This window comes from Sphaerodactylus townsendi, linkage group LG06, assembly GCF_021028975.2.
Source record: "Sphaerodactylus townsendi isolate TG3544 linkage group LG06, MPM_Stown_v2.3, whole genome shotgun sequence".
NCBI classification, from domain to species: domain Eukaryota; kingdom Metazoa; phylum Chordata; class Lepidosauria; order Squamata; family Sphaerodactylidae; genus Sphaerodactylus; species Sphaerodactylus townsendi.
The window spans coordinates 11,347,405-11,368,910 of NC_059430.1; the positions used below are offsets into that span (position 1 = coordinate 11,347,405).

General features: G+C 44.7%; 2 protein-coding genes across 7 annotated transcripts in view; one reads left to right on the top strand and one right to left on the bottom strand.

The window, feature by feature from the left end:
• LOC125434802 (transmembrane protein 218-like) lies at nucleotides 1-13,289 on the bottom strand. Of its 6 annotated transcripts, none has more exons than XM_048500536.1 (2): nucleotides 13,012-13,281; nucleotides 1-557 (listed from the first exon to the last, which is right to left on the bottom strand). In XM_048500536.1, the coding sequence occupies exon 2, from the start codon at nucleotides 554-556 to the stop codon at nucleotides 215-217; it is 342 nt and encodes a 113-aa protein (XP_048356493.1). In that variant the 5' UTR covers nucleotide 557; nucleotides 13,012-13,281; the 3' UTR covers nucleotides 1-214. The 6 variants fall into 6 exon arrangements, 5 of the variants coding, with proteins under 5 accessions (XP_048356493.1, XP_048356491.1, XP_048356494.1 ...); XM_048500534.1 differs by having other exon boundaries at nucleotides 13,082-13,280; XM_048500537.1 differs by having other exon boundaries at nucleotides 13,143-13,271.
• The window catches only part of LOC125434801, an 18,346-nt gene continuing 9,974 nt past the window's right edge, over nucleotides 13,135-21,506 (top strand). Inside the window, exon 1 of the mRNA XM_048500532.1 lies at nucleotides 13,135-13,221. Within this exon, the coding sequence (XP_048356489.1) occupies nucleotides 13,187-13,221 (35 nt within the window). The 5' untranslated portion in view covers nucleotides 13,135-13,186. The remainder of the gene's footprint in view (nucleotides 13,222-21,506) is intronic.

A 21,506-nucleotide genomic window follows, 5' to 3' on the forward strand; every position in this document is an offset into this window, starting at 1 on the left:
TGAAGTAAAAAAATTATTTATAAAACCAACAATATCACAAAGCTTGCCGGTTTAAGCAACTTAATATACATTATAGTGCAATTCTAAGCAGCGTTATCCTTTTCCCCGTCCATTTGACGTCACTGGGATTAGACGGGCATGACTCTGATTAGGACTTTCCTGTTCCATTTTCTTCCCGGCCAGAGCAATGCTGTTGAATTGCTTGCCTGTCCTTTCAGTGCATTGGCTTGGCATACACTGGTTGCATGACGTGGTGAACCAAAACCAAGAACAAACAGCCAAGGAAAATGGTGGCTAAAAGGGAGAGCAGAACGTAACGGCCGATATAGAAAGTGTCCACAATCTTCACTTCTGTAGCAGGTTCGGGGAACTCGCCTGCCCGTGGAAAAAGCAGTAGGACCAACATGATGATCACAGCAGCCAAGAAAACCAGAATAATTGAAAACCTCGCGAGTCCAGAAGCTCTGGATAGCAACAAGCAAAGCAGCAAGGCCAATACCCAGAGCACTGCTAAGATGAATACTCCTCGCCCCACTCCAAACACTCTGCCAGGCATCCTGGGAATAAAGAAGAAGCATCAATAAACATGAGTGCAGGACCATTTCACTCATTTATGGGGCATTCTGGGGTTCTGGGGGTCTACAGAGTTATGGCCAAGCTATCATAATGAATCATCAAGATGCCCCCTGGAACATTTAATCCAACATGGCATTCCTGGTTCCCAGTATTTCAAATGAGTCTTCCATCCTCCCCCATTGTTTCCAATGGGCAATCCTGTCATTCCTTATAGTATATCCCCTGAGCATTGCATATTTGCCTAGGAAGGGAAGCACCTATTAGGTATTTCAATCCAATTGAACAGCTGCATTTTAAGAAGACAAGTTAGCAAAGCAGCTTCTCCATCGATGCAGCAATTGCGGGGAAAAACCCATAGCTTCTGGATTCTGCTTCATTATTCCCAGCTATAAACGCTTTAAGGTTTTTTTTAAATAGAAAATTAAGCCCTCCTTGCAACACAACTCTTAAAGACACAGAAGAAGTCCAAACAGGAATGGGAAAGAGTGAACGTGACCACACTACCTCACAGGGTTGTTGTGCATGATAGAAAACACAATACCAATTAACTGGAGAACACTTTGCAAATAAAAGTGTTTCTGACAGATTTGCAATGGACAGCAACGCCTCCGCAGGAGCAGAAAATCTGTGGAAAGCAACACCCCTTCACTCCCATAAAACCCCAAACGATTCAATGAGTTGTTTCCTACCTCGTACGTGAACCCCAGGGCGGCCCATCCAAAACTACAAATCTTTGCCCTACCCCTGCTAGCATGGTACCCAATCATAGCAAAGTTTCTAGTTCGGTATTCCTCCGCTTCACCAATCAGCCCTTACGTTTCATCGCCTTTCCTGCTTTTCATTGGCAGTTGCTGTGGGCAACTCGAAGCCTACTAGAGGCGGAAATGTATTCGCCGATGGGCTCAGAAGGCTGCCAGCCAATCAGTGTCGGTCATTCTCTATTTATTATTATCAACCCGCCTTTGGCTGGCCAAAAGGCCGTAATAATAAATATCTATCTATCTATTATCAACCCGCCCTCTCTACTAGCCCAGGTTTGATTGGCGTTGCTGATATGCAGCCACAAATGTCTGAATTTTTACTCCTCCTGGGTACGAGCTGGTGGCATTTCCACGGCTTCACCCCAAGAGTGCTCTCAAATCCGACCACTTGCCTTTCCCTGTTTAATAATTTTTTCCCCACTTCCTGGTGGAAGGAAGGGAGAAGTGAATGTTAAATATATATTCAACTTTAAATTCCCAATTGCTAGCAGTGGGATTAAGTTAAAAGGAAAAAAACAGATCTCTGGGATAAAGGCAAAACAGCAGAAAGCATCAGTAATCTCCTCAGAATTTGGGAGCTCAAGTTGGGATCCTTGTTTAAAATAGATGGGTGAATGTTCCTTCCATAACACCTGCTTTATTTAATTCAGATTTAAACCAGACCACAACCCAAAATGAAACTTTACTGGGGGAAAAGAAGCCATTATAATAAAAGGGCTAGTCACAGCTTTTCGGAGCTCTCTCAGCCCCACCCACCTCACAGGGTGTTTGTTGTGAGGGGGGAAGGGCAAGGAGATTGTCAGCCCCTTTGAGTCTCCTGCAGGAGAGAAAGGGGGGATATAAATCCAAACTTTTCTTCTCTCTTCAATGAACCTCTCTTCTGTGCATCACCTTCCTCTGCAGTGGTGTAGTGGTTAAGAGCTCATGTATCTAATCTGGAGGAACCGGGTTTGATTCCCAGCTCTGCCGCCTGAGCTGTGGAGGCTTATCTGGGGAATTCAGATTAGCCTGTGCACTCCCACACACGCCAGCTGGGTGACCTTGGGCTAGTCACAGCTTCTCGGAGCTCTCTCAGCCCCACCTACCTCACAGGGTGTTTGTTGTGAGGGGGGAAGGGCAAGGAGATTGTCAGCCCCTTTGAGTCTCCTGCAGGAGAGAAAGGGGGGATATAAATCCAAACTCTTCTTCTTCTTCATCAGAGCTTGGAAGCTAGGTCATGGTCAGCACTTGGATGGGAGATCAAGGAAGGCCACCTCTTGCCCTGAAAGCCCCATGAGGGATTTGTCAAGGTGTTGGTTCCAGCCCTTTACTATTATTCTGATTTTATTTATTTAAAACATTAGCCACCTTTCTCCCTTGCGGAACTCAGTAAGTTATAAAACCTATAGAAGTCCATTTAAAACAACTTAGGAGGATCAATAATTAAAAAAAACAAATTAAACCAATCAAATTCCAGAACAAATCATCTGACAGTTGCCAGCTTTCAAATTTCACTGTGCCTAGCAAAACACGGTAAGCCCCTCTCTGATGGGGAGATTATCAAAACGGCCATGTTGTCTGGGAGCAATTCCCTTTTTCATGATTTCCCAAACAAGGATAAAATTCTGAAACGCTTTTCTGAGATGATACTTAGCAGGAATACTGTGAAAGATCGAGTCCAGCGCATGGCAAGTGATGTTAGTCAGCAGCTCACCACTGACTTACAAAAGGCAGTCTGTTACTCCATGTGCGTGGATGAAAGCACAGATGTGACTGATCACACCAGGCTAGCAGTAATTTTGCGTTATGCTGCTGGTGACATCATGAGAGAAGAGCTGGTGAAACTAGTGTTGTAGAGAAAGTATCTGTATTAGCCTAACCGTGGCCATTTTGTTGTGAACTTTGTAAATCACGGCCACAGCCCTGCCGTTCTAAGTTTTCCATGAAACAATTCTTGAAAATAATTGCCTATCTTTGGCTTTCCACCAGCTCTCCCATCCTGGTACCAAGTAACGTTTAATTGAAGGTCTTGGCCCAGCTGCACAAAGTTTTGCTAACGGTTGAAACTTCAATAAACCTTCAACCACAACACCTGATAAGAATGAGGACTCACACCAACTGACTTAATTAATTGGCATCAATTTGTGATTGGTTCACTGAGATCACCTGATATGTAATTCCTCTATATTTTGCTTTTCAATATTGTAATAGCGGTACCCTTCCTTCTGGCTTTTTCCTGCTTGTAACCCTTGATACTATACAATGCTACTTCATGCTGGATAGAATCTGGCTTTTGGACTATAAGACCTGCTTGATTCTTGTTATGACTACTAAGCAATCATGGATAAGTTTTATATTTTGATTTTAGTAGGTTCAGTGATTTTGTCTCTATTTGCTTTTATTCAACTGATTGTATGCATAGTATGCCAGCTGACTATAGTTTGTTGAATGATGCTGAGTTCAATAAACTTCAGAAATACATTTTAAAGAAGCAATCCTTTTTTCTCTGAGTCGTGTGTGCGTTCAAAATCCTGACCCACGTTTAAGGAGAGTAGGCAACTCTTCCTCTACAGGTGTCTTTGCCCAAAAGAACACAAGGAATTGATATCCACAATGCTGTGATGGAGGCTTTTGTGTCACACAATATCAGACCGGAAAAAGTGGTTTCAATCACTAGTGATGGAGCACCTTCCATGGTGGAGGCAACATCTGGCTTCATACAGTTCTTTGTTAAAGAAATAAAACATCCAGTTATCCAGTTCCATTGCATTGTACACCAGGAATCTCTTTGTGCCAGGGATAGCAGCAAAAAACTTGACGATGTCCTCAAAGACATCACAAAAATGGTCAATTACATCATGGCCCGTGCTCTGAATTCTCGACAGTTTCAAACACTGCTTGAGGAGGTTCAGGCACAGTATAATTGTTTACTTATGTACAACAATGTCCGGTGGCTGAGCAGAGGACGAGTCCTGGAGAGATTTGTAGCCTGCTTGGATGAAATTAGGCGAAAAGGGGCAGGAATTTCCACAACTCACTGATATGGCCTGGCTTACCAACCTCACGTTTTTCACAGATTTTACAGCACACTTCAACATACTGAACAAATTGCTAGAAGGTGTTGGGGAAAACAGCAGAAAGAATGTTTTGTGATATCAAAACATTTGAGAGCAAACTGCAGGTTTTTGAAAGAGATCTTGAAAGTGGGCAGCTGAAATATTTTCCAAAACTGAAAAGGCATTTGGAAAATCCTACAACTTTTGCAGACAATCCTACAAGCCATCAGGAAATCGACAAGGAATTTTCCAGCATTGTAGCAGATGCAAAGGTGAATTTCAGTAAAAGATTTTTACAGTTCTGCAAGATGGAGGCAACACCGTCTTTTCTTACTTATCCAGATAAAGTCAAATTTGAAGAACTTGATCTTTCCTGCATAAATTGGTTAAATTTAGAAAATCTGGAAATGGAGCTGTTGGCATTTCAAGAAAGCTCAATCTGGAAAAATAAATTCTACGACTTGCGTGAAACACTGGAGAAGATAGAAGGGATGACAGAGGAGAACACATCTAGTTCTGAAAATGAAATCCTCAAAGTGTGGAAATCTCTGCCAAATAATTTTAAATCAATGAAAGAACTTGGGATTGCTTTCCTTTCTTTGTTTGGGTCATCTTATGCTTGTGAGCAGCTGTTTTCAGCTTTGAATTATATAAAATCTGACACAAGAAACAGACAGACAGATGACCTGAGTGCTGCATGTGTTGCTCTCAAACTTACCAAGTTTGAGCCAAGCATAGACAAATTATCAGCATGCATGCAACAGCAAAAATCACATTAATTCGTCAAAAGCATGCCAAATGCAAACGTTCACCTTCAATAAAAAGTTGTTTATAAAAGTTGTTTATATAAAGTTGTTTATAAAATAAAAGTTGTTTATATCATTGAAAGCTCTGTCATTGTGTTTTTCTTTTAAGACAAAAGATGGTAATGTATGAGTTATTTTTTCTAAACTAAAACCTCAGTATTCGGGCTAAATCGCCGTATTGGCACTTTGCGATACATAAATGGGTTTTGAGTTGCAGTTTGGGCACTCGGCCTCAAAAAGGTTCGCCATCACTGTTCTAGAGTCTACACAGATTCTGGAAGCTAAGGAACGAAACCTTGTTAAATCTCCTGGGAGCGAGTGCCATAGCTATGAAGCTATGTAATCAAATTGGTCTATTTATTGTTCATGATTTGCAATAGAGTAATATTGTTGAAAGGGTGCTCTTAGTTTGTCTTAGGTGTTGGTATGAAATTAAATCTTAAGATCTATCACTTTCAAACTATTGTGTTGGTATTATGGACCAAAAATACTGCATTTTGAATTATCTAGGCTGTAATATAGTGATAGCATAATATGTTGCTAGAGGTCTGCTCCAGTAGGTAGGCAAATCACAATCTTCTTAGCAGCTCTTGAACCAGTATCCTCCATGCACAGTGTGCTCAGACTATCAAATCTGAGCTACTAACCTTCTTGATTGCTTAGGATGAATTTATTGCAAATGCTAAAAAGCTCATCATATGCATTTCTTACAAAATCTGCAAGCCCTCCACACTCTGTATGAACAGAGCAGGAATATATCGTATTCTACCTTGAAGGCTTGCATGGATAATTATAAACCCCAAGATTCTCCCATCCAGTTCACCGTGTTACTGTTTTGACTGTGTGAGCACTGTGTTCATCACACAGATGGGCCTGTAGAGAATATTCTTCAAAGTGAAGATGCTCCACTTGTGCTAGCAAAAATATATTAGTCAGCAATATGCTGCATCTTTTGTATGATGCAGAAATGCTTGGAGGTCAGCTCTGCTGGTGTGTTCTGCTGGTAGGAGAAACTAATTAACTGGAAGTTTTTTTAAGCCTCTATAGGCAGTAACTAGAGTTAGTAACCCTACATTTTGAGTGCTTTCCTGTTCATACAACAGAGAAGAAGAAGAAGAGTTTGGATGTATATCCCCCCTTTCTCTCCTGTAGGAGACTCAAAGGGGCTGACAATCTCCTTGCCCTTCTCCCCTCACAACAAACACCCTGTGAGGTAGGTGGGGCTGAGAGAGCTCCGAGAAGCTGTGACTAGCCCAAGGTCACCCAGCTGGCGTGTGTGGGAGTGTACAGGCTAATCTGAATTCCCCAGATAAGCCTCCACAGCTCAGGCGGCAGAGCTGGGAATCAAACCCGGTTCCTCCAGATTAGATACACGAGCTCTTAACCTCCTACGCCACTGCTGCTCCTTGTGTTCCTACACAGTATAGGCAGGTAACTTGTCGATAATGCTATCTTCTAACCAGCATCTGATCATCATATCCATTCTGTAGCCGCACTGCCTGTCTACAGAAGTGTCTGTGAACACATGAAGACTTCAGACTACTTAGTCTGATCCCTTTTGTGTATGCTTTTAAAGTGTAGGATCGTTTGGAAGCACTGAACCCCCTCCCCTTGTCCACTGAAATAGAACGATCCCAAAAACAGGCTTGTCCAATACATTTCTGAGTTAGCAGTTTGCCTTCAAGTGTCAAGATCCAAAAGTCAGCCGCTGTTCACACAGAAGCACATTCAGAACCAACAACCCTTGCTCCATCCATATTTTATTATTTTAAATGTTACCTGCTCTGAGCATTTCAATTAGAAAGGACAAATTTTAATGTACTCAAATTTCATCTATGTTCTACAACACCTTCAAAGTTTCTGTATTTCAGCTCCATAACAACTGTTTACTTTTAATCCATCATGTACCTGAACTTGCTAGCTCTTGACAATCTGAAATGCAAGAAACCGTATCTGAAACACCCATGATGAAACACAAATATTGTAATATCATTCTCCTTGAACATGATGAATGATGAGAAAGCAGGCAGAAATATTTCTTATCTAAGGATAACCACTGAACCACAAACCATCAAGATGTATGACAGCATATATCTAAAGTGCTGCAAGTTATTTATATCCCAACTCCTCAGAGAATTCCTCTGGAATCTCTTTACAGTAAACCTGTTCTCTCTGAATGGAGTTGAATGGAATCAGGCTCTACTGCTGAGAAATGTTTGTTTTATAGGAAAACATAGTAGAAGAGAGGTTCCAGTGATGGGACTGATGGGTGAATTGGGACAATGAGGAGGGAGAAATGATCTGGCTATATCTAGTTGGACATGACAGAATCAGGTACTTTCTTTTTAAATTACAAACCCAAAGTACTTATTTTTTTGCAGGGGCGTAACGAGGCAAACTGTGGTAGCCCTTGGGCTTGAAACACAGGTTGGAGTTGATGCCCCCCCCCCCATGGACGGCCACTCCACCACGACCAATTTTTTTTTGCACCAGGACATTGGTGCGTGCAGGGGGTGCATTTTTAGACATATCAGCACCAAAATTTCAGCGTATCATCAGGAGACTGTCCTTATGCTACCCCCCAGGTTTGGTGAGGTTTGGTTCAAGGAGTCCAAAGTTATGGACTATCAAAGGGGGTGCCCCTATCCCCCATTGTTTCCAATGGGAGCTAATAGGAGATGGGGGCTACAGTTTTGAGGGTCCATAACTTTGGCCCCCCTAAACCAAACTGCACCAAACCTGGGGGGTATCATCAGGGCAGTCTCCTGATGAGACCCTGGAAGTTTTGAGACTGTGCCTTCAGAAATGTGCCCCCCCCCCCCAGCCTGCAACTCCCATTGACAGCAATACCGAAAACTCCATGCTGAACAAAGATTCTTGGGCAAATTTCTGGGATGTTCCTGCAGGGAGGACATTCTTGGACGTATCAGCACCAAAATTTCAGGGTATCATCTGGAAACTGTCCTGATGGGACCCCCCAAGTTTGGTGCAGTTTGGGTTAGGTGGTCCAAAGTTATGGACCCTCAAAGGGGGTGCCCCATCCCCCATTCTTTGCTAAGGAGATGGGGGCTACCCTTTTGAGGGTCCATAACTTTGGACCCCCTGAACCAAACTTTGGACCCCCTGAACCCCCTGAACCAACCTTGGGGGTGCCATCATGACAGTCTCCAGATGATACCCTGAAATTGTGGTGCTGATACGTCCAAGAATGTCCTCCCTGCAGGAACATCCCAGAAATTTGCCCAAGAATCTTGGTTCTGCATTGAGTTTTCTGTATTGCTGTCAATGGGGGTTGCAGGCTGGGGGGACACATTTCTAAAGGCACAGTCTCAAAACTTTCATGGTCTCATCAAGAGACTGCCCTAATGATACCCTCCAGGTTTGGTGCAGTTTGGTTCAGGGGGGCCAAAGTTATGGACCCTCAAAACTGTAGCCCCCATCTCCTATTAGCTCCCATTGGGAACAATGGGGGATAGGGGCACCCCCTTTGGGAGTCCATAACTTTGGACTCCCTGAACCAAACCTCACCAAACCTGGGGGGTAGCATAAGGACAGTCCCCTGATGATACGCTGAAATTTTGGTGCCACTAGCCTAAAAACTGCTCCCCCTGCAGGCCAAAAATGGAAAACCATTTAAAATACTCAAAAACGAACCCTACATTTTGATGCCCTCCACAAGGTGGTGCCCTGGGCAACTGCCCACCTTGCCCAATGGGCATTATGCCCCTGATTTTTTGGGGTCTTAGCAACAGAAAGGAAGAGGCTCTGTGTGTAAAATAAGCAGTGCTTCATATAGAAATATGACAAAATTATTTATTTATTAGGGTGGATACTATGAAGTGGGGTAATCTGATTAGAAGATCTGTTCTAAATTCTGCAACATAAAGAGTGTTATATATTAGAAGGCCCCCAATCCTATTCATAATGGCCACAAGCAAGTCTGATGAACTTGAAAGTACAGATAATGAACCCACAATAGTCAAATGATTTTATACCTCATGATATTATACATCAAGCTGTACTGCATTATAAGAGGCAGGTTTAACTTGCCGGAATAGCAATATAGACAATTTGTTGACAAGATTTTTACAGATCAATCAAGCACCCAATTCCTAGTTTGATAGCATTATTGAAAATGCTTATGAGATCATGCACTACAAGGTTTAAATCATCCTTCAGATGCAACCATTTTATTTTAAGCAATTCCATGAAATTTCACTATTATCTGTTATGTCATTTTAATAACATTACTGAGAAAATTAAGTGTGGACCTGAAACTTTTATAAATTTAATCCTTGGAGGAGAATGAGTGTGCTGAACAAATAATCACTTATATTAGCCTCTTATAAACTCTTTTCTTGTATGTGAATAGGCTGATTTCCTGTAAGGCTATATACCAGTGACAGAAATGCCCCCAATACAGCTTTTCCAATACAGCTATTTCTTCTCCTATCATCCTTAGCTGTAATTTATTCTACTGTAAATTCTTTAATTGATCATCCCATTTGATCATCCTATTGATCATCAAATTTTCAATTTGTTTTAACAGGAAAGGCAGGGCAACTAAACATGCTTAAACATTAATCATCACATCCAATGAAATGCGGTTAATGTGAAAAGGCATCTATTAAAATTAACCTACACTAAACAAATTTACATAGTTTGGTAAAAAGGTAGGAAGTCTAAAATGCAATATTCAAGTCATCCTTGCCCAGGATGGAGAATGAGCCTTCAGAAATAAAAATAAATAAAACAAATAAGTTTATTTATTTATTTTATTAGGCTTTTACACCGCCCCATCCCCGGAGGGCTCTGGGCGGTGTACAGCATATAGGGATACAATATAAAATAGGTAAACGTTTAAAAGCAGTGATAAAAAATTACAAATTTTTGTTCCAAGAATTATATAAAAAATCTCAACAAAATAGAGTGGCGTCCAGCATTCCAATAAGAAAAAGTCCCTCCCACCCAAAAAGGGAGGCATGGCGAGTCTCGTTAGGTGACAAGTGGGCCAGATGTCGGGGGCCACAGAAAGGGGGCACCATTAGCGGCCGGTTCCTCTCCAAAGGCCCGGCGGAACAGCTCTGTCTTACAGGCCCTGCAAGGAACTCACCGAGGTCCCGCAGGGCCCGGACAGCTGGAGGGGAAGAGCCTGTTCCACCAGGCCGGGGCCAGAGCCGTAAAGGCCGTGGCCCGTGTGGAGGCCAGCTGCATCACTGAAATTATCCACTGTCTATTGGTCATGTTGATTTCAAGCAGATCAAATTAGTTTTAACAAGTGAATACTGGTGTTCATACTGTCTAATAATTTTGTTTGGGAATTTCAATTATATTTGTCAAATGCTTCTTATGTACTGTGTCTCATTATATGGTACTATTTATAAATCATAAGTTGTCTATTTTACAAAAACTTAAATTTAATAACAGTACTAAATGCTTTTTACGTTTTATTATTACTGAAACAAGAACTTATATACCTTTTCCTATCAAAGGGTTGTAAAAGCTTGAAATATTTCCCCCCATCCTTTTAGTTAACCAATCAGCTCAGCAATATTACCACTAGAATAACACTATTTTACAAGACCTTTCAATGCATCTAGTATGACTCTGACTAGGGCTAAACTTGCTGACGTGCAGCAGAATTTTTACTGAGAAATATTTCTCTCTGCTTTAGTAGCCTCCATACTTAAAGACGTATTCATTTAAATTATTCCAGATAATAAAATAACTAATCAGCTGCAAAACTCGATACTAATTTATGCCATCTCTGTTTAGAAATACCCTTGGAACAAAACATCATGGCAACAAAAAGACATAGAAAACACACTATTATTAAAAGTGAAAGATCTCCTAAATTATCAAATCAAGAAGCGTTATTTCCTATATTTTACTACTGTGGTGTTTCCCTATAGAAACAGAGGGTACACAAGGTAGCTAAAATGCATTCAAATCACTTAAAACTTATTTAAGCTATTAATTTGCCCTACAAAAGAATCCAATTGTAAATTATAATTCAAATAGCCCTATATCTAGTATGTTGTTACAATCTAAAATTCTCTTCAACTGTAGTGCAGTAGTGCATCTAAACTTAACTAGCTTTATCTAAAGATAAAGAAGTTTTGATTGACCAAACCAGTATCTATTGCTGTCCAATCACCGTTCAGCAAATGCAACAAATTCTGGCTTTCCTTCCTATAATAAAGCGATGTCAACATACATATGTTCTTTCAGTTAAACGAACAACTTTAATAATATATTGTTATATTGATTTACTGTTCTGGAAACAGTCATGTTGTGAGCCGCCTCGAGCCCTTCGGGGATGAGGCGGCCCATAAATTTAATCAATCAATCAATCAATTAATCAATTAATTAATCAATTAATTAATAATAATAATAATAATAAACATTGCATTTTTCAGTCTGTGACTATGAAATATAACATATAAAATATTTGTAGTCTAGAAATACCATTCATTTCCAAGTCAGTACACACACACATTTGCTGAAAGAGCCCTTCGGGGATGGGGCGGTATAGAAATCCAAGAAATAAAATAAATAAATAAAAATCCCAATGCTGTGAGGTTAAGGAGGCTGAAGTCAGATTCAACAGAAAAGCTACACATCTTAACAGCCAAAGCGGGATTCGTTTTGTTGTAGGAGAAGGAGGATTTGCTGCCATCCCATTCCGTTAAAGCGATCCCGGAGAAAACAAAGGGGATTCCCGTCGTCATTGTCTTCATCCGCAGCTGATCATCACCAGCACCAGCAAGGCAGTAGCTTGCACAGTTATCTCCACAGCGGGCAATGTCACAACCCGACCAACAGCACAAACTACTACCTCAGCCAGGACCATGGTGTACCTGACCCATCCTGCAAAAAGAAAGAAAGAAGGGGGGGGGGGGCGGAGTACTGAAGTTCAACTCAACACGAAATGAAGAGAATGAACAGAGAGCTGCAGAAACAATGCTCGCCTCCTTTGGGGCTTCTTTTGCTTCTTTTATCTGCAGCAGACATCCTCCAGACTCCTCTTTTCCAAGGCGGCTAAGAGGCAAGGAGAAAACCCCGCCCAGATCCCTCCTCACGCGTTACCCTTTTCCTTGCATGACCTGAAGCTGACGTGGTTCGTGGAAAAGGGAAAAAAAGGAGGGCGGGGGACGAAAAGAGGTAGAAAAACCCCCCCGGCGAAGCCCTCCCGCCCTCACTGGCAGGGCCTCCGTTTACTGCAGCGCTGGGTGGGCGCCACCTGAGGTCGGCCACGCACGCCCATCCCCCCCAGACTGTTCCTCCCCTCCTCCCCCCCCCCCGCCGCCAATCTGACCCGTTTTTCCAGCCCCTTCTCCACACAAGAGGGGTGCGAAACAGAAGAGGCGGCCGTAGGAGGAACAGCGCAGCTTGGGGGAAAGTGCCACTCCGAGGCCGCCTGCGCAGCAGTGGTTGGAAGCCGCCCGCCTGGCGTCCCCTCCCCCACCTCGGCGAACCCACAACGGAAAGAGGCTCGTCGAAGCCGCGCCGCCGCCGCCGGGCCCTCTGGTCTTCCGACTGCTACAGCGCACCCCCCCTGCCTCTTGACCTCTTCCTCCTCACGACCGTAAAAGTGCCCCCCTCTTCGGTGGGTGGCCCATGAAAAACCTTCTCTTGTCCTGCTTGTTCCCGCTCTTTTCGGGACTCCGCAGTCGTCGTCCCCCCCTGACCAGCACGAGCGCAGCGCGTCCCCAGCCCTTTCCCTCCCTGGGAGTGCCCTCCCCCCCCCCTGGCGGCTCTGGAAGACCCATAGAGATCACGCTGGAGAAAAGAGGGTTGAGGAAGGACAGCGCGCGAGGAAACGGCACTGGCCTCGTCCACGTGACTGCTAGGTTTGCCTGCCACACATTCAGTGGCCGCCGCCATCTTGACGGAAAAGTACCCGGGTCGGGGGGAAAAGGAGGTCGCCGCTTCGTCCTCGTGTGCTTCCTCGTTCAGCAAACCTGGGTGCGTCCGTCAGGTTGGAGAGCGAAGTCAGTGTCCGCGAATGAGCGCCTTTGCTTCGTTGGAGGGCAGGCAACGGTAAATCGGGGGGAAGAGGATGTAAATGCTTTGAGCCCTGGCAAGCCGGAACAGGGTCTGCGCGAAGATGGCTGGGAAATGTAGTCCGGCACAAACCTTCGGCCAAGTGGCAGCGCTGATGATCTGCGCGAAGAGCCTGCTGCATGTTAAGTCATTTCAGCATCCTCCCCTTTGCTGCAAAAAGCAATGAGACTTAGGCTGGATTCTGGAGGACGGGAACGCATTGAGCAGCAGTGGCGTAGGAGGTTAAGAGCTCGTGTATCTAATCTGGAGGAACCGGGTTTGATTCCCAGCTCTGCCGCCTGAGCTGTGGAGGCTTCTCTGGGGAATTCAGATTAGCCTGTGCACTCCCACACACGCCAGCTGGGTGACCTTGGGCTAGTCACAGCTTCTCGGAGCTCCCTCAGCCCCACCTACCTCACAGGGTGTTTGTTGTGAGGGGGGAAGGGCAAGGAGATTGTAAGCCCCTTTGAGTCTCCTGCAGGAGAGAAAGGGGGGGATATAAAGCCAAACTCTTCTTTTTCTTTATAAAATGAGTTAACAATCTGATCTCTTAAAAAAAAGGGATAAGAAACGAAGAACAACCATTTCAAGATTAGCCTGTTAAAACATTACTCAAGTGCTTGTTTTTCCTCTAAAACTAAACGGGAGAGGACAGTGACAGTCATCTCAGAAAACACCATCTCTGTTAAATAGCCACTGCGTCCTGTAGAAGCACCGCTCTTGATGTTTGGCAACCCAATCACAGAAGAATTTTTAAAGTGACCACAGCGTCTTGAATTAAGCTTGGAAATGGTTTGAATGTACTTTAAAGCATTTTTACTACCACAACGCACGTCAGCAGATGGGCAGCAGTATTCCAACCAGTCACCAAGGGCAACTCCATGTGGAGCACTTTGCCACAGAGTTATTTATTTATTTGTTGTATTTAATATACCGCCGCATCCCCGAAGGGCTCTGGGCGGTGTACAGATTAAATAAAACATAATTAGTTAAAATTTCCAACTAAAACCTCAAATTAAGAAGAAGAGTTTAGATTTATATCCCCCCTTTCTCTCCTGCAGGAGACTCAAAGGGGCTTACAATCTCCTTGCCCTTCCCCCCTCACAACAAACACCCTGTGAAGTAGGTGGGGCTGAGAGAGCTCCGAGAAGCTGTGACTAGCCCAAGGTCACCCAGCTGGCGTGTGTGGGAGTGCACAGGCTAATCTGAATTCCCCAGATAAGCCTCCACAGCTCAGGCAGCAGAGCTGGGAATCAAACCCGGTTTCTCCAGATTAGATACATGAGCTCTTAACCTCCTACGCCACTGCTGCTCCTATTAATTTAGCATAACAAACCCTAACTCCACAAAATCAGATGACAACATCAGCACACAGCAACTGACCAAGGGCGGACAAAACAGTAAATGTACACGTTTAAGATGGAATATAAGATGCAGGGAATGGCACCCTCAACGGCTGACCTCCCCAAAAGCCCGGCGGAACAACTCCACCTTGCAGGCCCTGCAGAACTGTCCTAGGACTTGGATGGCTGAAGGGAGAGTGTTCCACCAGGCTGGGGCCAGGGAACTAAAGGCCCTGGCCCGGGTGGAGGCCAGCCGTATCATAGAGGGGCCCGGGACCACCAGTAAATTGGCCTCTGCCAAATGCAGAGGCCAAGCGGGGACATATGGGGAAAGGTACCCACGTATGAATGATGGTAGTTGTTTCTTTCAGCAGAGGCCACCAGGTACAGCCACTAGAAGAAGAAGAGTTTGGCTTTATATCCCCCCTTTCTCTCCTGCAGGAGACTCAAAGGGGCTTACAATCTCCTTGCCCTTCCCCCCTCACAACAAACACCCTGTGAGGTAGGTGGGGCTGAGAGAGCTCTGAGAAGCTGTGACTAGCCCAAGGTCACCCAGCTGGCGTGTGTGGGAGTGTACAGGCTAATCTGAATTCCCCAGATAAGCCTCCACAGCTCAGGCGGCAGAGCTGGGAATCAAACCCGGTTCCTCCAGATTAGATACACGAGCTCTTAACCTCCTACGCCACTAGGAAAAACAGTCAAAAGCCTGTCCGCTTAGAACCAATACATGTTTCTGGTAGTGCTTGATTCCAAATACATGAAACTCAAGTAATAATTTGAAAGTGCATGTCTTTTGGGAGTTCCTTTTCAGCAACAGAGATGATCAACAGCACCATTACTCATGTTTCCACATTTGAAGGCTTATCCTGTGAATCCCATCTTCTAATCCTTGAAAAAATTATTATTATTATTATTATTATTATTATTATTATTATTATTATTATTTATTCATTTTATATACCGCCCACCCCCGGAGGGCTCTTGATACCAAAGTATTCTTGCAGGTAGACAGTGCTTTTATTCACTTCGCAGATTTATCCTTGACCTTACAATCAGCTGCTTTAGAAACTAGCACATACCAGAATGCACATGAAATTCCTCAGAGACAAATGCCCTAATCCAGCAATGGCACGTGGAAATCTGAATTCTGGTGCGAGCCTTTCAAGGCTTCTGGTGTGAGCCTTTCAGGCTTCCTGAATATTTCACTGCAATGACCAGTTCTGTGCATCCCTGTTGTACACATGGAAAACCCATGATCAAATCCCAACTTTGCCACATAGTCAGCAGCTGATGCAAGGACACACACACACACACACACACACACACACACACACACACACACACACACACACACACACACACACACACCCCGTTTGTGGATTTTTTGTATTTTAAAGTGTGTTTTCGGTTTTTGGCCTGCAGGGGGCGCAGTTTTTAGGCTAGCGGCACAAAAAGTTTCAGGGTATCGTCAAGTGACACACCTGATGATAAGAGCCAAGTTTGGTGAAGTTTGGTTCAGGGGATTCAAAGTTATGGACCCGCAAAAGGGGTGCCCCATCCCCCATTGTTTCCAATGGGAGCTAATAGTAGATGGGGCTACCCTTTTGAGGGTCCATATCTTTGGACCCCCTGAATCAAACTTCACTAAACCTGGGTGGTATCATCAGGAGAGTCTCCTGCTGATACCACCCAGGTTTGGTGAAGGTTGCTTCAGGGGATCCAAAGTTATGGACCCCCAAAAGGGGTGCCCCGTCCCCCATTGTTTCCAAAGGGAACTAATAGAAGATGGGTTCTACACCTTTGAAGGTGCATAACTTTGGACCCCCTGAATCAAACTTCACCAAACCTGGGTGGTATCATCAGAAGAGTCTCCTAAAGATACCCTGAAAGTTTGGTGCTGGTAGCTTAACAACTGTACCTCTGACAGCAGGCACCCCCTCAAATTTTCCCAGATTCTTTTTTTAAATCCACCTCCTTCGGCATGGATTTAAAGGGAGAATCTGAGGTCCCCAGGTTAAACACTGAAAGTGATGCTGTTTCTCAGGGTGGGGGAGAATCCACCCCCAAACAGCATCACTTTCAATGTTGTTTTAACTGGGGACCCCAGATTCTCCCTTTAAGGTAGATTTAAAAGGAGAATCTGGGCTCCCTAGTTGAAACACCACTGAAAGTGATGCTGTTTGGGGGTGGATTCCAGCATCACAGTGGCCACCCATGGGGAGGGGGTGCAAACCTCAGATTTTGCACTGGGCTCCATTTTCCCTAGGGACCCCTCTGGCCGGAGGGGAAGGAGAAGGGACTGCCAGCTGCCAGCTGGGAGCCCAGCTAGTGGTGGGGGGGGGGCCTGGGGGGCAGGGAAGTCTGCCATCCCTTGCCTCGGAGAGCTGCTTTTATAAGCACTGAGACCAGGGGTGGGGTTTGGGGAGGCGTGGCCACGCCCCCAGGGTGGGTGGGGGTGTGGCCTCACCCCCAGAATCCCCCCTAAAAATCTATACCTACGTCACTGCCCATGCCTGTCTTCATTGGTCAAGGCGGACAAAATACAGTGCAGCTCCCATTGGGGATTATCATCAACTTGTCCCTAAGTTTAGGCAACTCCTAAAAGAGCCATTTCTGGTTCCTTTGGTTCTGGCCCACTACCACCCAGTATCACATGTGTTTTCTGGAGCAGCAGTGGCGTAGTGGCTAAGAGCAGTGGCTAAGAGCAGGTGTAATCTGATCTGGAGGAACTGGGTTTGATTCCCAGCTCTGCCGCTTGAGTTGTGGAGGCTTATCTGGGGAATTCAGATTAGCCTGTACACTCCCACACACGCCAGTTGGGTGACCTTGGGCTAGTCACAGCTTCTTGGAGCTCTCTCAGCCCCACCCACCTCACAGGGTGTTTGTTGTGAGGGGGGAAGGACAAGGAGATTGTAAGCCCCTTTGAGTTTCCTACAGGAGAGAAAGGGGGGATATAAATCCAAACTCCTCCTCCTCCTCCTCTTCTTCTTCTTCATTCATTTTCACTGAAGAAGACTTGCTGAGTTAAAAACGTCCATCAGCGCGCATACGTTTTTTGCTTTCACCTATGGGTACTGTACTGGATTCCAGACATTCTTGTCATTCCTTTTCTTAACTAGAGTACTGTGGTATACTTTTCCACTGGAACAATTCTGCATAAGAGACTTTCTTGGGAATATTTCCTATGAATTCTAACACTGCAACTGCCTTATGAGTTATGTGGAAAGAATGTGCTTCGATGTTTGATGTACTATATACTATGACTGAAATATATGTTTGATATACTGCTCATCACTGCCACCCTGTGGTTTTGTATGGGATATTTTCCTCACTTGATACCCATGCGTATTCCCCTCCCTCTTCTCCGTGGTGTTTAGCCTCGGCCGGGCTGGTTGCTTTTCTTGCTGTTTGTATTCCACCGCTGATTTCAATATTTGTTGGTCAAAGTTATTTTACCCACAGATAAGTTTGTTGTGTGTTTATTGGTTATTGGGTGGTTGTAAGGCTGGCTAGAGCCCACGGTTTCCCCTCTCAGCCTGCAATGCATTTCGAAAATTCTACATTTGCAGACAATCTTACAAGCCATCAGGAAATCTACAAGGAATTTTCTAGCATTGTAGCAGCTGCAAAGGTGAATTTTAGTAAAAGATTTTTACAGTTCCATGAGATGGAGGCAACACTGTCTTTTCTTACTTATCCAGATAAAGCCAAATTTGAAGAACTTGATCTTTCCTGCTTACAGTGGTTAAATTTAGAAAATCTGGAAATGGAGCTATTGGAATTTCAAGAAAGCTCTATCTGGAAAAATAAATTCTATGACTTGCGTGAAACACTTGAGAAGATAGAAGGGATGACAAAGGAGAGCACAGTTAGTTCTGAAAATGAAAACCTTAAAGTGTGGAATTCTCTGCCAAATAATCGTAATTCAATTGGGACAGCTTTCCTTTCCTTGTTGGGATAGCTTTCCTTTCTTTGTTTGGGTCATCTTATGTTTGTGAGCAGCTGTTTTCAGCTTTGAATTATATTAACTCTGACACAAGAAAGAGACTAACAGATGACCTGAGTGCCGCATGTGTTGCTCTCAAACTTGCAAAGTTTGAGCCAAGTATAGACAAATTATCAGCATGCACACATCAGCAAAAATCACATTAATTGTTCAAAAGCATGCCCAATGCAAATGTTTACTTTCAATAAAAAGTTGTTTATAAAATAAAAGTTGTTTATATCATTGAAATCTCTGTTGTGTTTTTCTTTTAAGACAAAAGATGTTAATGTATGAGTTGTTTTTTCTAAACTAAAACCTCAGTATTCAGGTTAAATTGCCGTATTGGCACTTTGAGATAAATAAGCGGGTTTTGAGTTGCAGTTTGGGCACTCTGCCTCAAAAAGGTTCGCCATCACTGCCCTAGAGCAAGCAGCAATTAAGGCTAGAAGCCTACCTAGCAACAAGAGGAGATCAGAGCCTATTGGCCTAAAGTAGCACGCAATAAGCTTTCTGTTCTCTATGCTAGCAGTAAGTCTCCGCCCTAGAGCAAGCAGCTAAGTTGGAAGTGACTTTTCCCAAAGTCAAAAAGGATATTGAAGAAAGTGAAATACCAATAAGATGGCATCTTCTCTTGGAGGCTCGGGGCATCTTGGTGGGTGATTCTCCACCCCATTTCAGGGAGGCAGGAACAAGAATTTTGTCACTTCCTGTCTAGGCTTGGCATCCATTTTAGCCAGCATTTTTTCCTGCCTAGCAGGGAGCGCACGGAATTCTTGGTATCTGGTACCTGAATCCTGGCTATTGGTGTTTCTTTCGTCCTCCTGTCTCTAATTTCCTAGTCTTACCTTTGTCCTTGTCTTGTCTGTCTTTACCCCTGTATTGTTTTTGGAGGGCGGGACGCTAGAGAGTTTAGCAATAGATAGGGTCCCCTCTGAGGAAATCTCCCGCCCAAAAAATCCCAAGATGGCTGACGGTCGTTTTTCTCCCCCTCTGGGATACCACCGTTCAGCGGCAGAGTCCACCAGAGCCTCTACTAAGAAGCCTAACATCGCTTCTAAATCAAACCCTGGGCCACCTAGGACTTTGGCAGAAAACTCTAGGTTAGGCAAAACGCAGGAGCCGAAATGACCTCTCATCTCTCAAGGGGCTCCTGAGCAGCCACCAGCCAAGCGGAGTGCGAGCGCCACCGCCCCTTCCTCCGCGGCACGCAGAGACAGCGCAGAGCTTTCTCTTCCTGTTGCCTCTCCAATTAACTTTCAAGCGGCAAGGGACCCACAGACGAAGCAGGGCGCCCCGACCGGAGCAATCGCTGTGACAGAGACCCGTCTGCAAGGAGGTTCCCCAGATCGAAGCGACGGCGTGCTTCAAAGGAACGCTACCAGGCAAGAGATTTCCTGCGAGGTGGGAGGAGAAGCAGAGCCTAGCACGAAAGAGGGAGATCAGGTGGGGACTGTTCAACCATTCAATGGGCAATTCCGGTCTCCCACTGACTTTGCAGCATTTCTCAATAAGGCTATTGAGGATAAATTACAGAGTTTTCACCATAGTGAAAGCAGACCCTCAGTGGTGAAAGCAGACCCTAACCCTAACCCTAACCCTAACCCTAACCCTTATGGAAACAGATCCCCATGCTTCATATGGGCAGTCTAGGGGATACCCTAGAGCCGCATCTCAGGGTCCAGAAGCCTCTTCACAGGGACCTACCAGAGATACCTACAGGTTCTCTCCACAGGATCCAGCTCCTCCCCCCCCCACGTGGGCAATCTAGGGGTTACCCTAGGTCCCCACCACTTACCCATGGGCCAACTAGGGGTTACCCTAGACTCCCATTGGAAGATCCCCTGCAGTTTCCTCACGAGGATGAATATAGCGGGGATGAGGACCAGCAATCAGTCACTCATTTCTCTGACACTGAAGAAATAGAGGTGAATGAATCAGAAGCTTCTACCAGATGCTTTTAAAACGAGGATCTGGCCTTCCTAATAGCAAAGACCACCACAGCCCTAGAATTGCATGACACAGGACGCACAGATCCCTAGAGCCTCGTCTTCCTTACCTCCTATTAAAGGATGCCCCAAAGGCAGTAAACAATATTTGCCACAGGAGGAAACTCGTAAATCAGTTTTTCCTATTCCTGAATTCTTCATTAAAAAGATTTTAAAAGAATGGGAAGCCCCGGCATCTAACAAACACCACCGCTAAGAAGCGCTATCTGGTCCCAGAATACGAGTCTATCATGAAAATTCCCCCAGTGGACGCCCCAGTGGTTCCCACTCAAGGGGGACTTCTGGTCAAAGAAGGTGAAGGTAATATTAAAGATTCAATCGGCAAAAGATCTGACACAATGCTCCGACGTTCTCACGAATCTTTGGCCACCTTCATGAAGACCACAGCTCCAGCCTCTACTGTGGCCAGAGCTCTGTTAGTTTGGGCCAACCGGGTCCTTGATATTCTACCATTGGAACAGACGGCAGCTAGGGAGGGAATAGAACGTATCAGAATGGGAGCGGCATTTATTGCGGATGCCTCTCTTGATGCCCTAGTTTTATCAGTGCGAGCCATGGCATCTACCCTGGTAGCCCGTCGCGATGCCTGGATCCGAGCCTGGCAGGCAGACTCGCAATCGAAAAGCCTAATCACCAGCTATGCCTTCCAAGGCACAACCCTGTTTGGAAATGAACTAGATCGTGTAGTTGTTGAAACTAAAGATAAGAAGAAGACTCTTCCCAAATTCCTTCGCAATGACAAAACTCATCCTTGGTCTAGGACTTCTTTTTGTTCACAGAGAGTTCTACAGCGTACTCCCAGAGATGGAAGGAGCACCTCCTGGACTCCAAGAGAGAGTGGAAGCTCCCCCTGGTTTTCCCGCGGTTCTGGCTCCTTTCGTCGCTGAGGAAACTTTAGATCCAAGTTTGATAAGAACATCAGAACAGACGGGACTCCTAAGACCTGAC

What these genes read in the sequence shown, in the direction of transcription:
- LOC125434802 (XM_048500533.1), bottom strand. Translation starts at nt 1,330, where the DNA reads ATGCTAGCAGGGGTAGGGCAAAGATTTGTAGTTTTGGATGGGCCGCCC. An exon ending in CCCTGGGGTTCACGTACGAG is followed by an intron (nt 558 to 1,265) that starts GTAGGAAACAAC and finishes CTTTATTCCCAG; the next exon opens with GATGCCTGGCAGAGTGTTTG.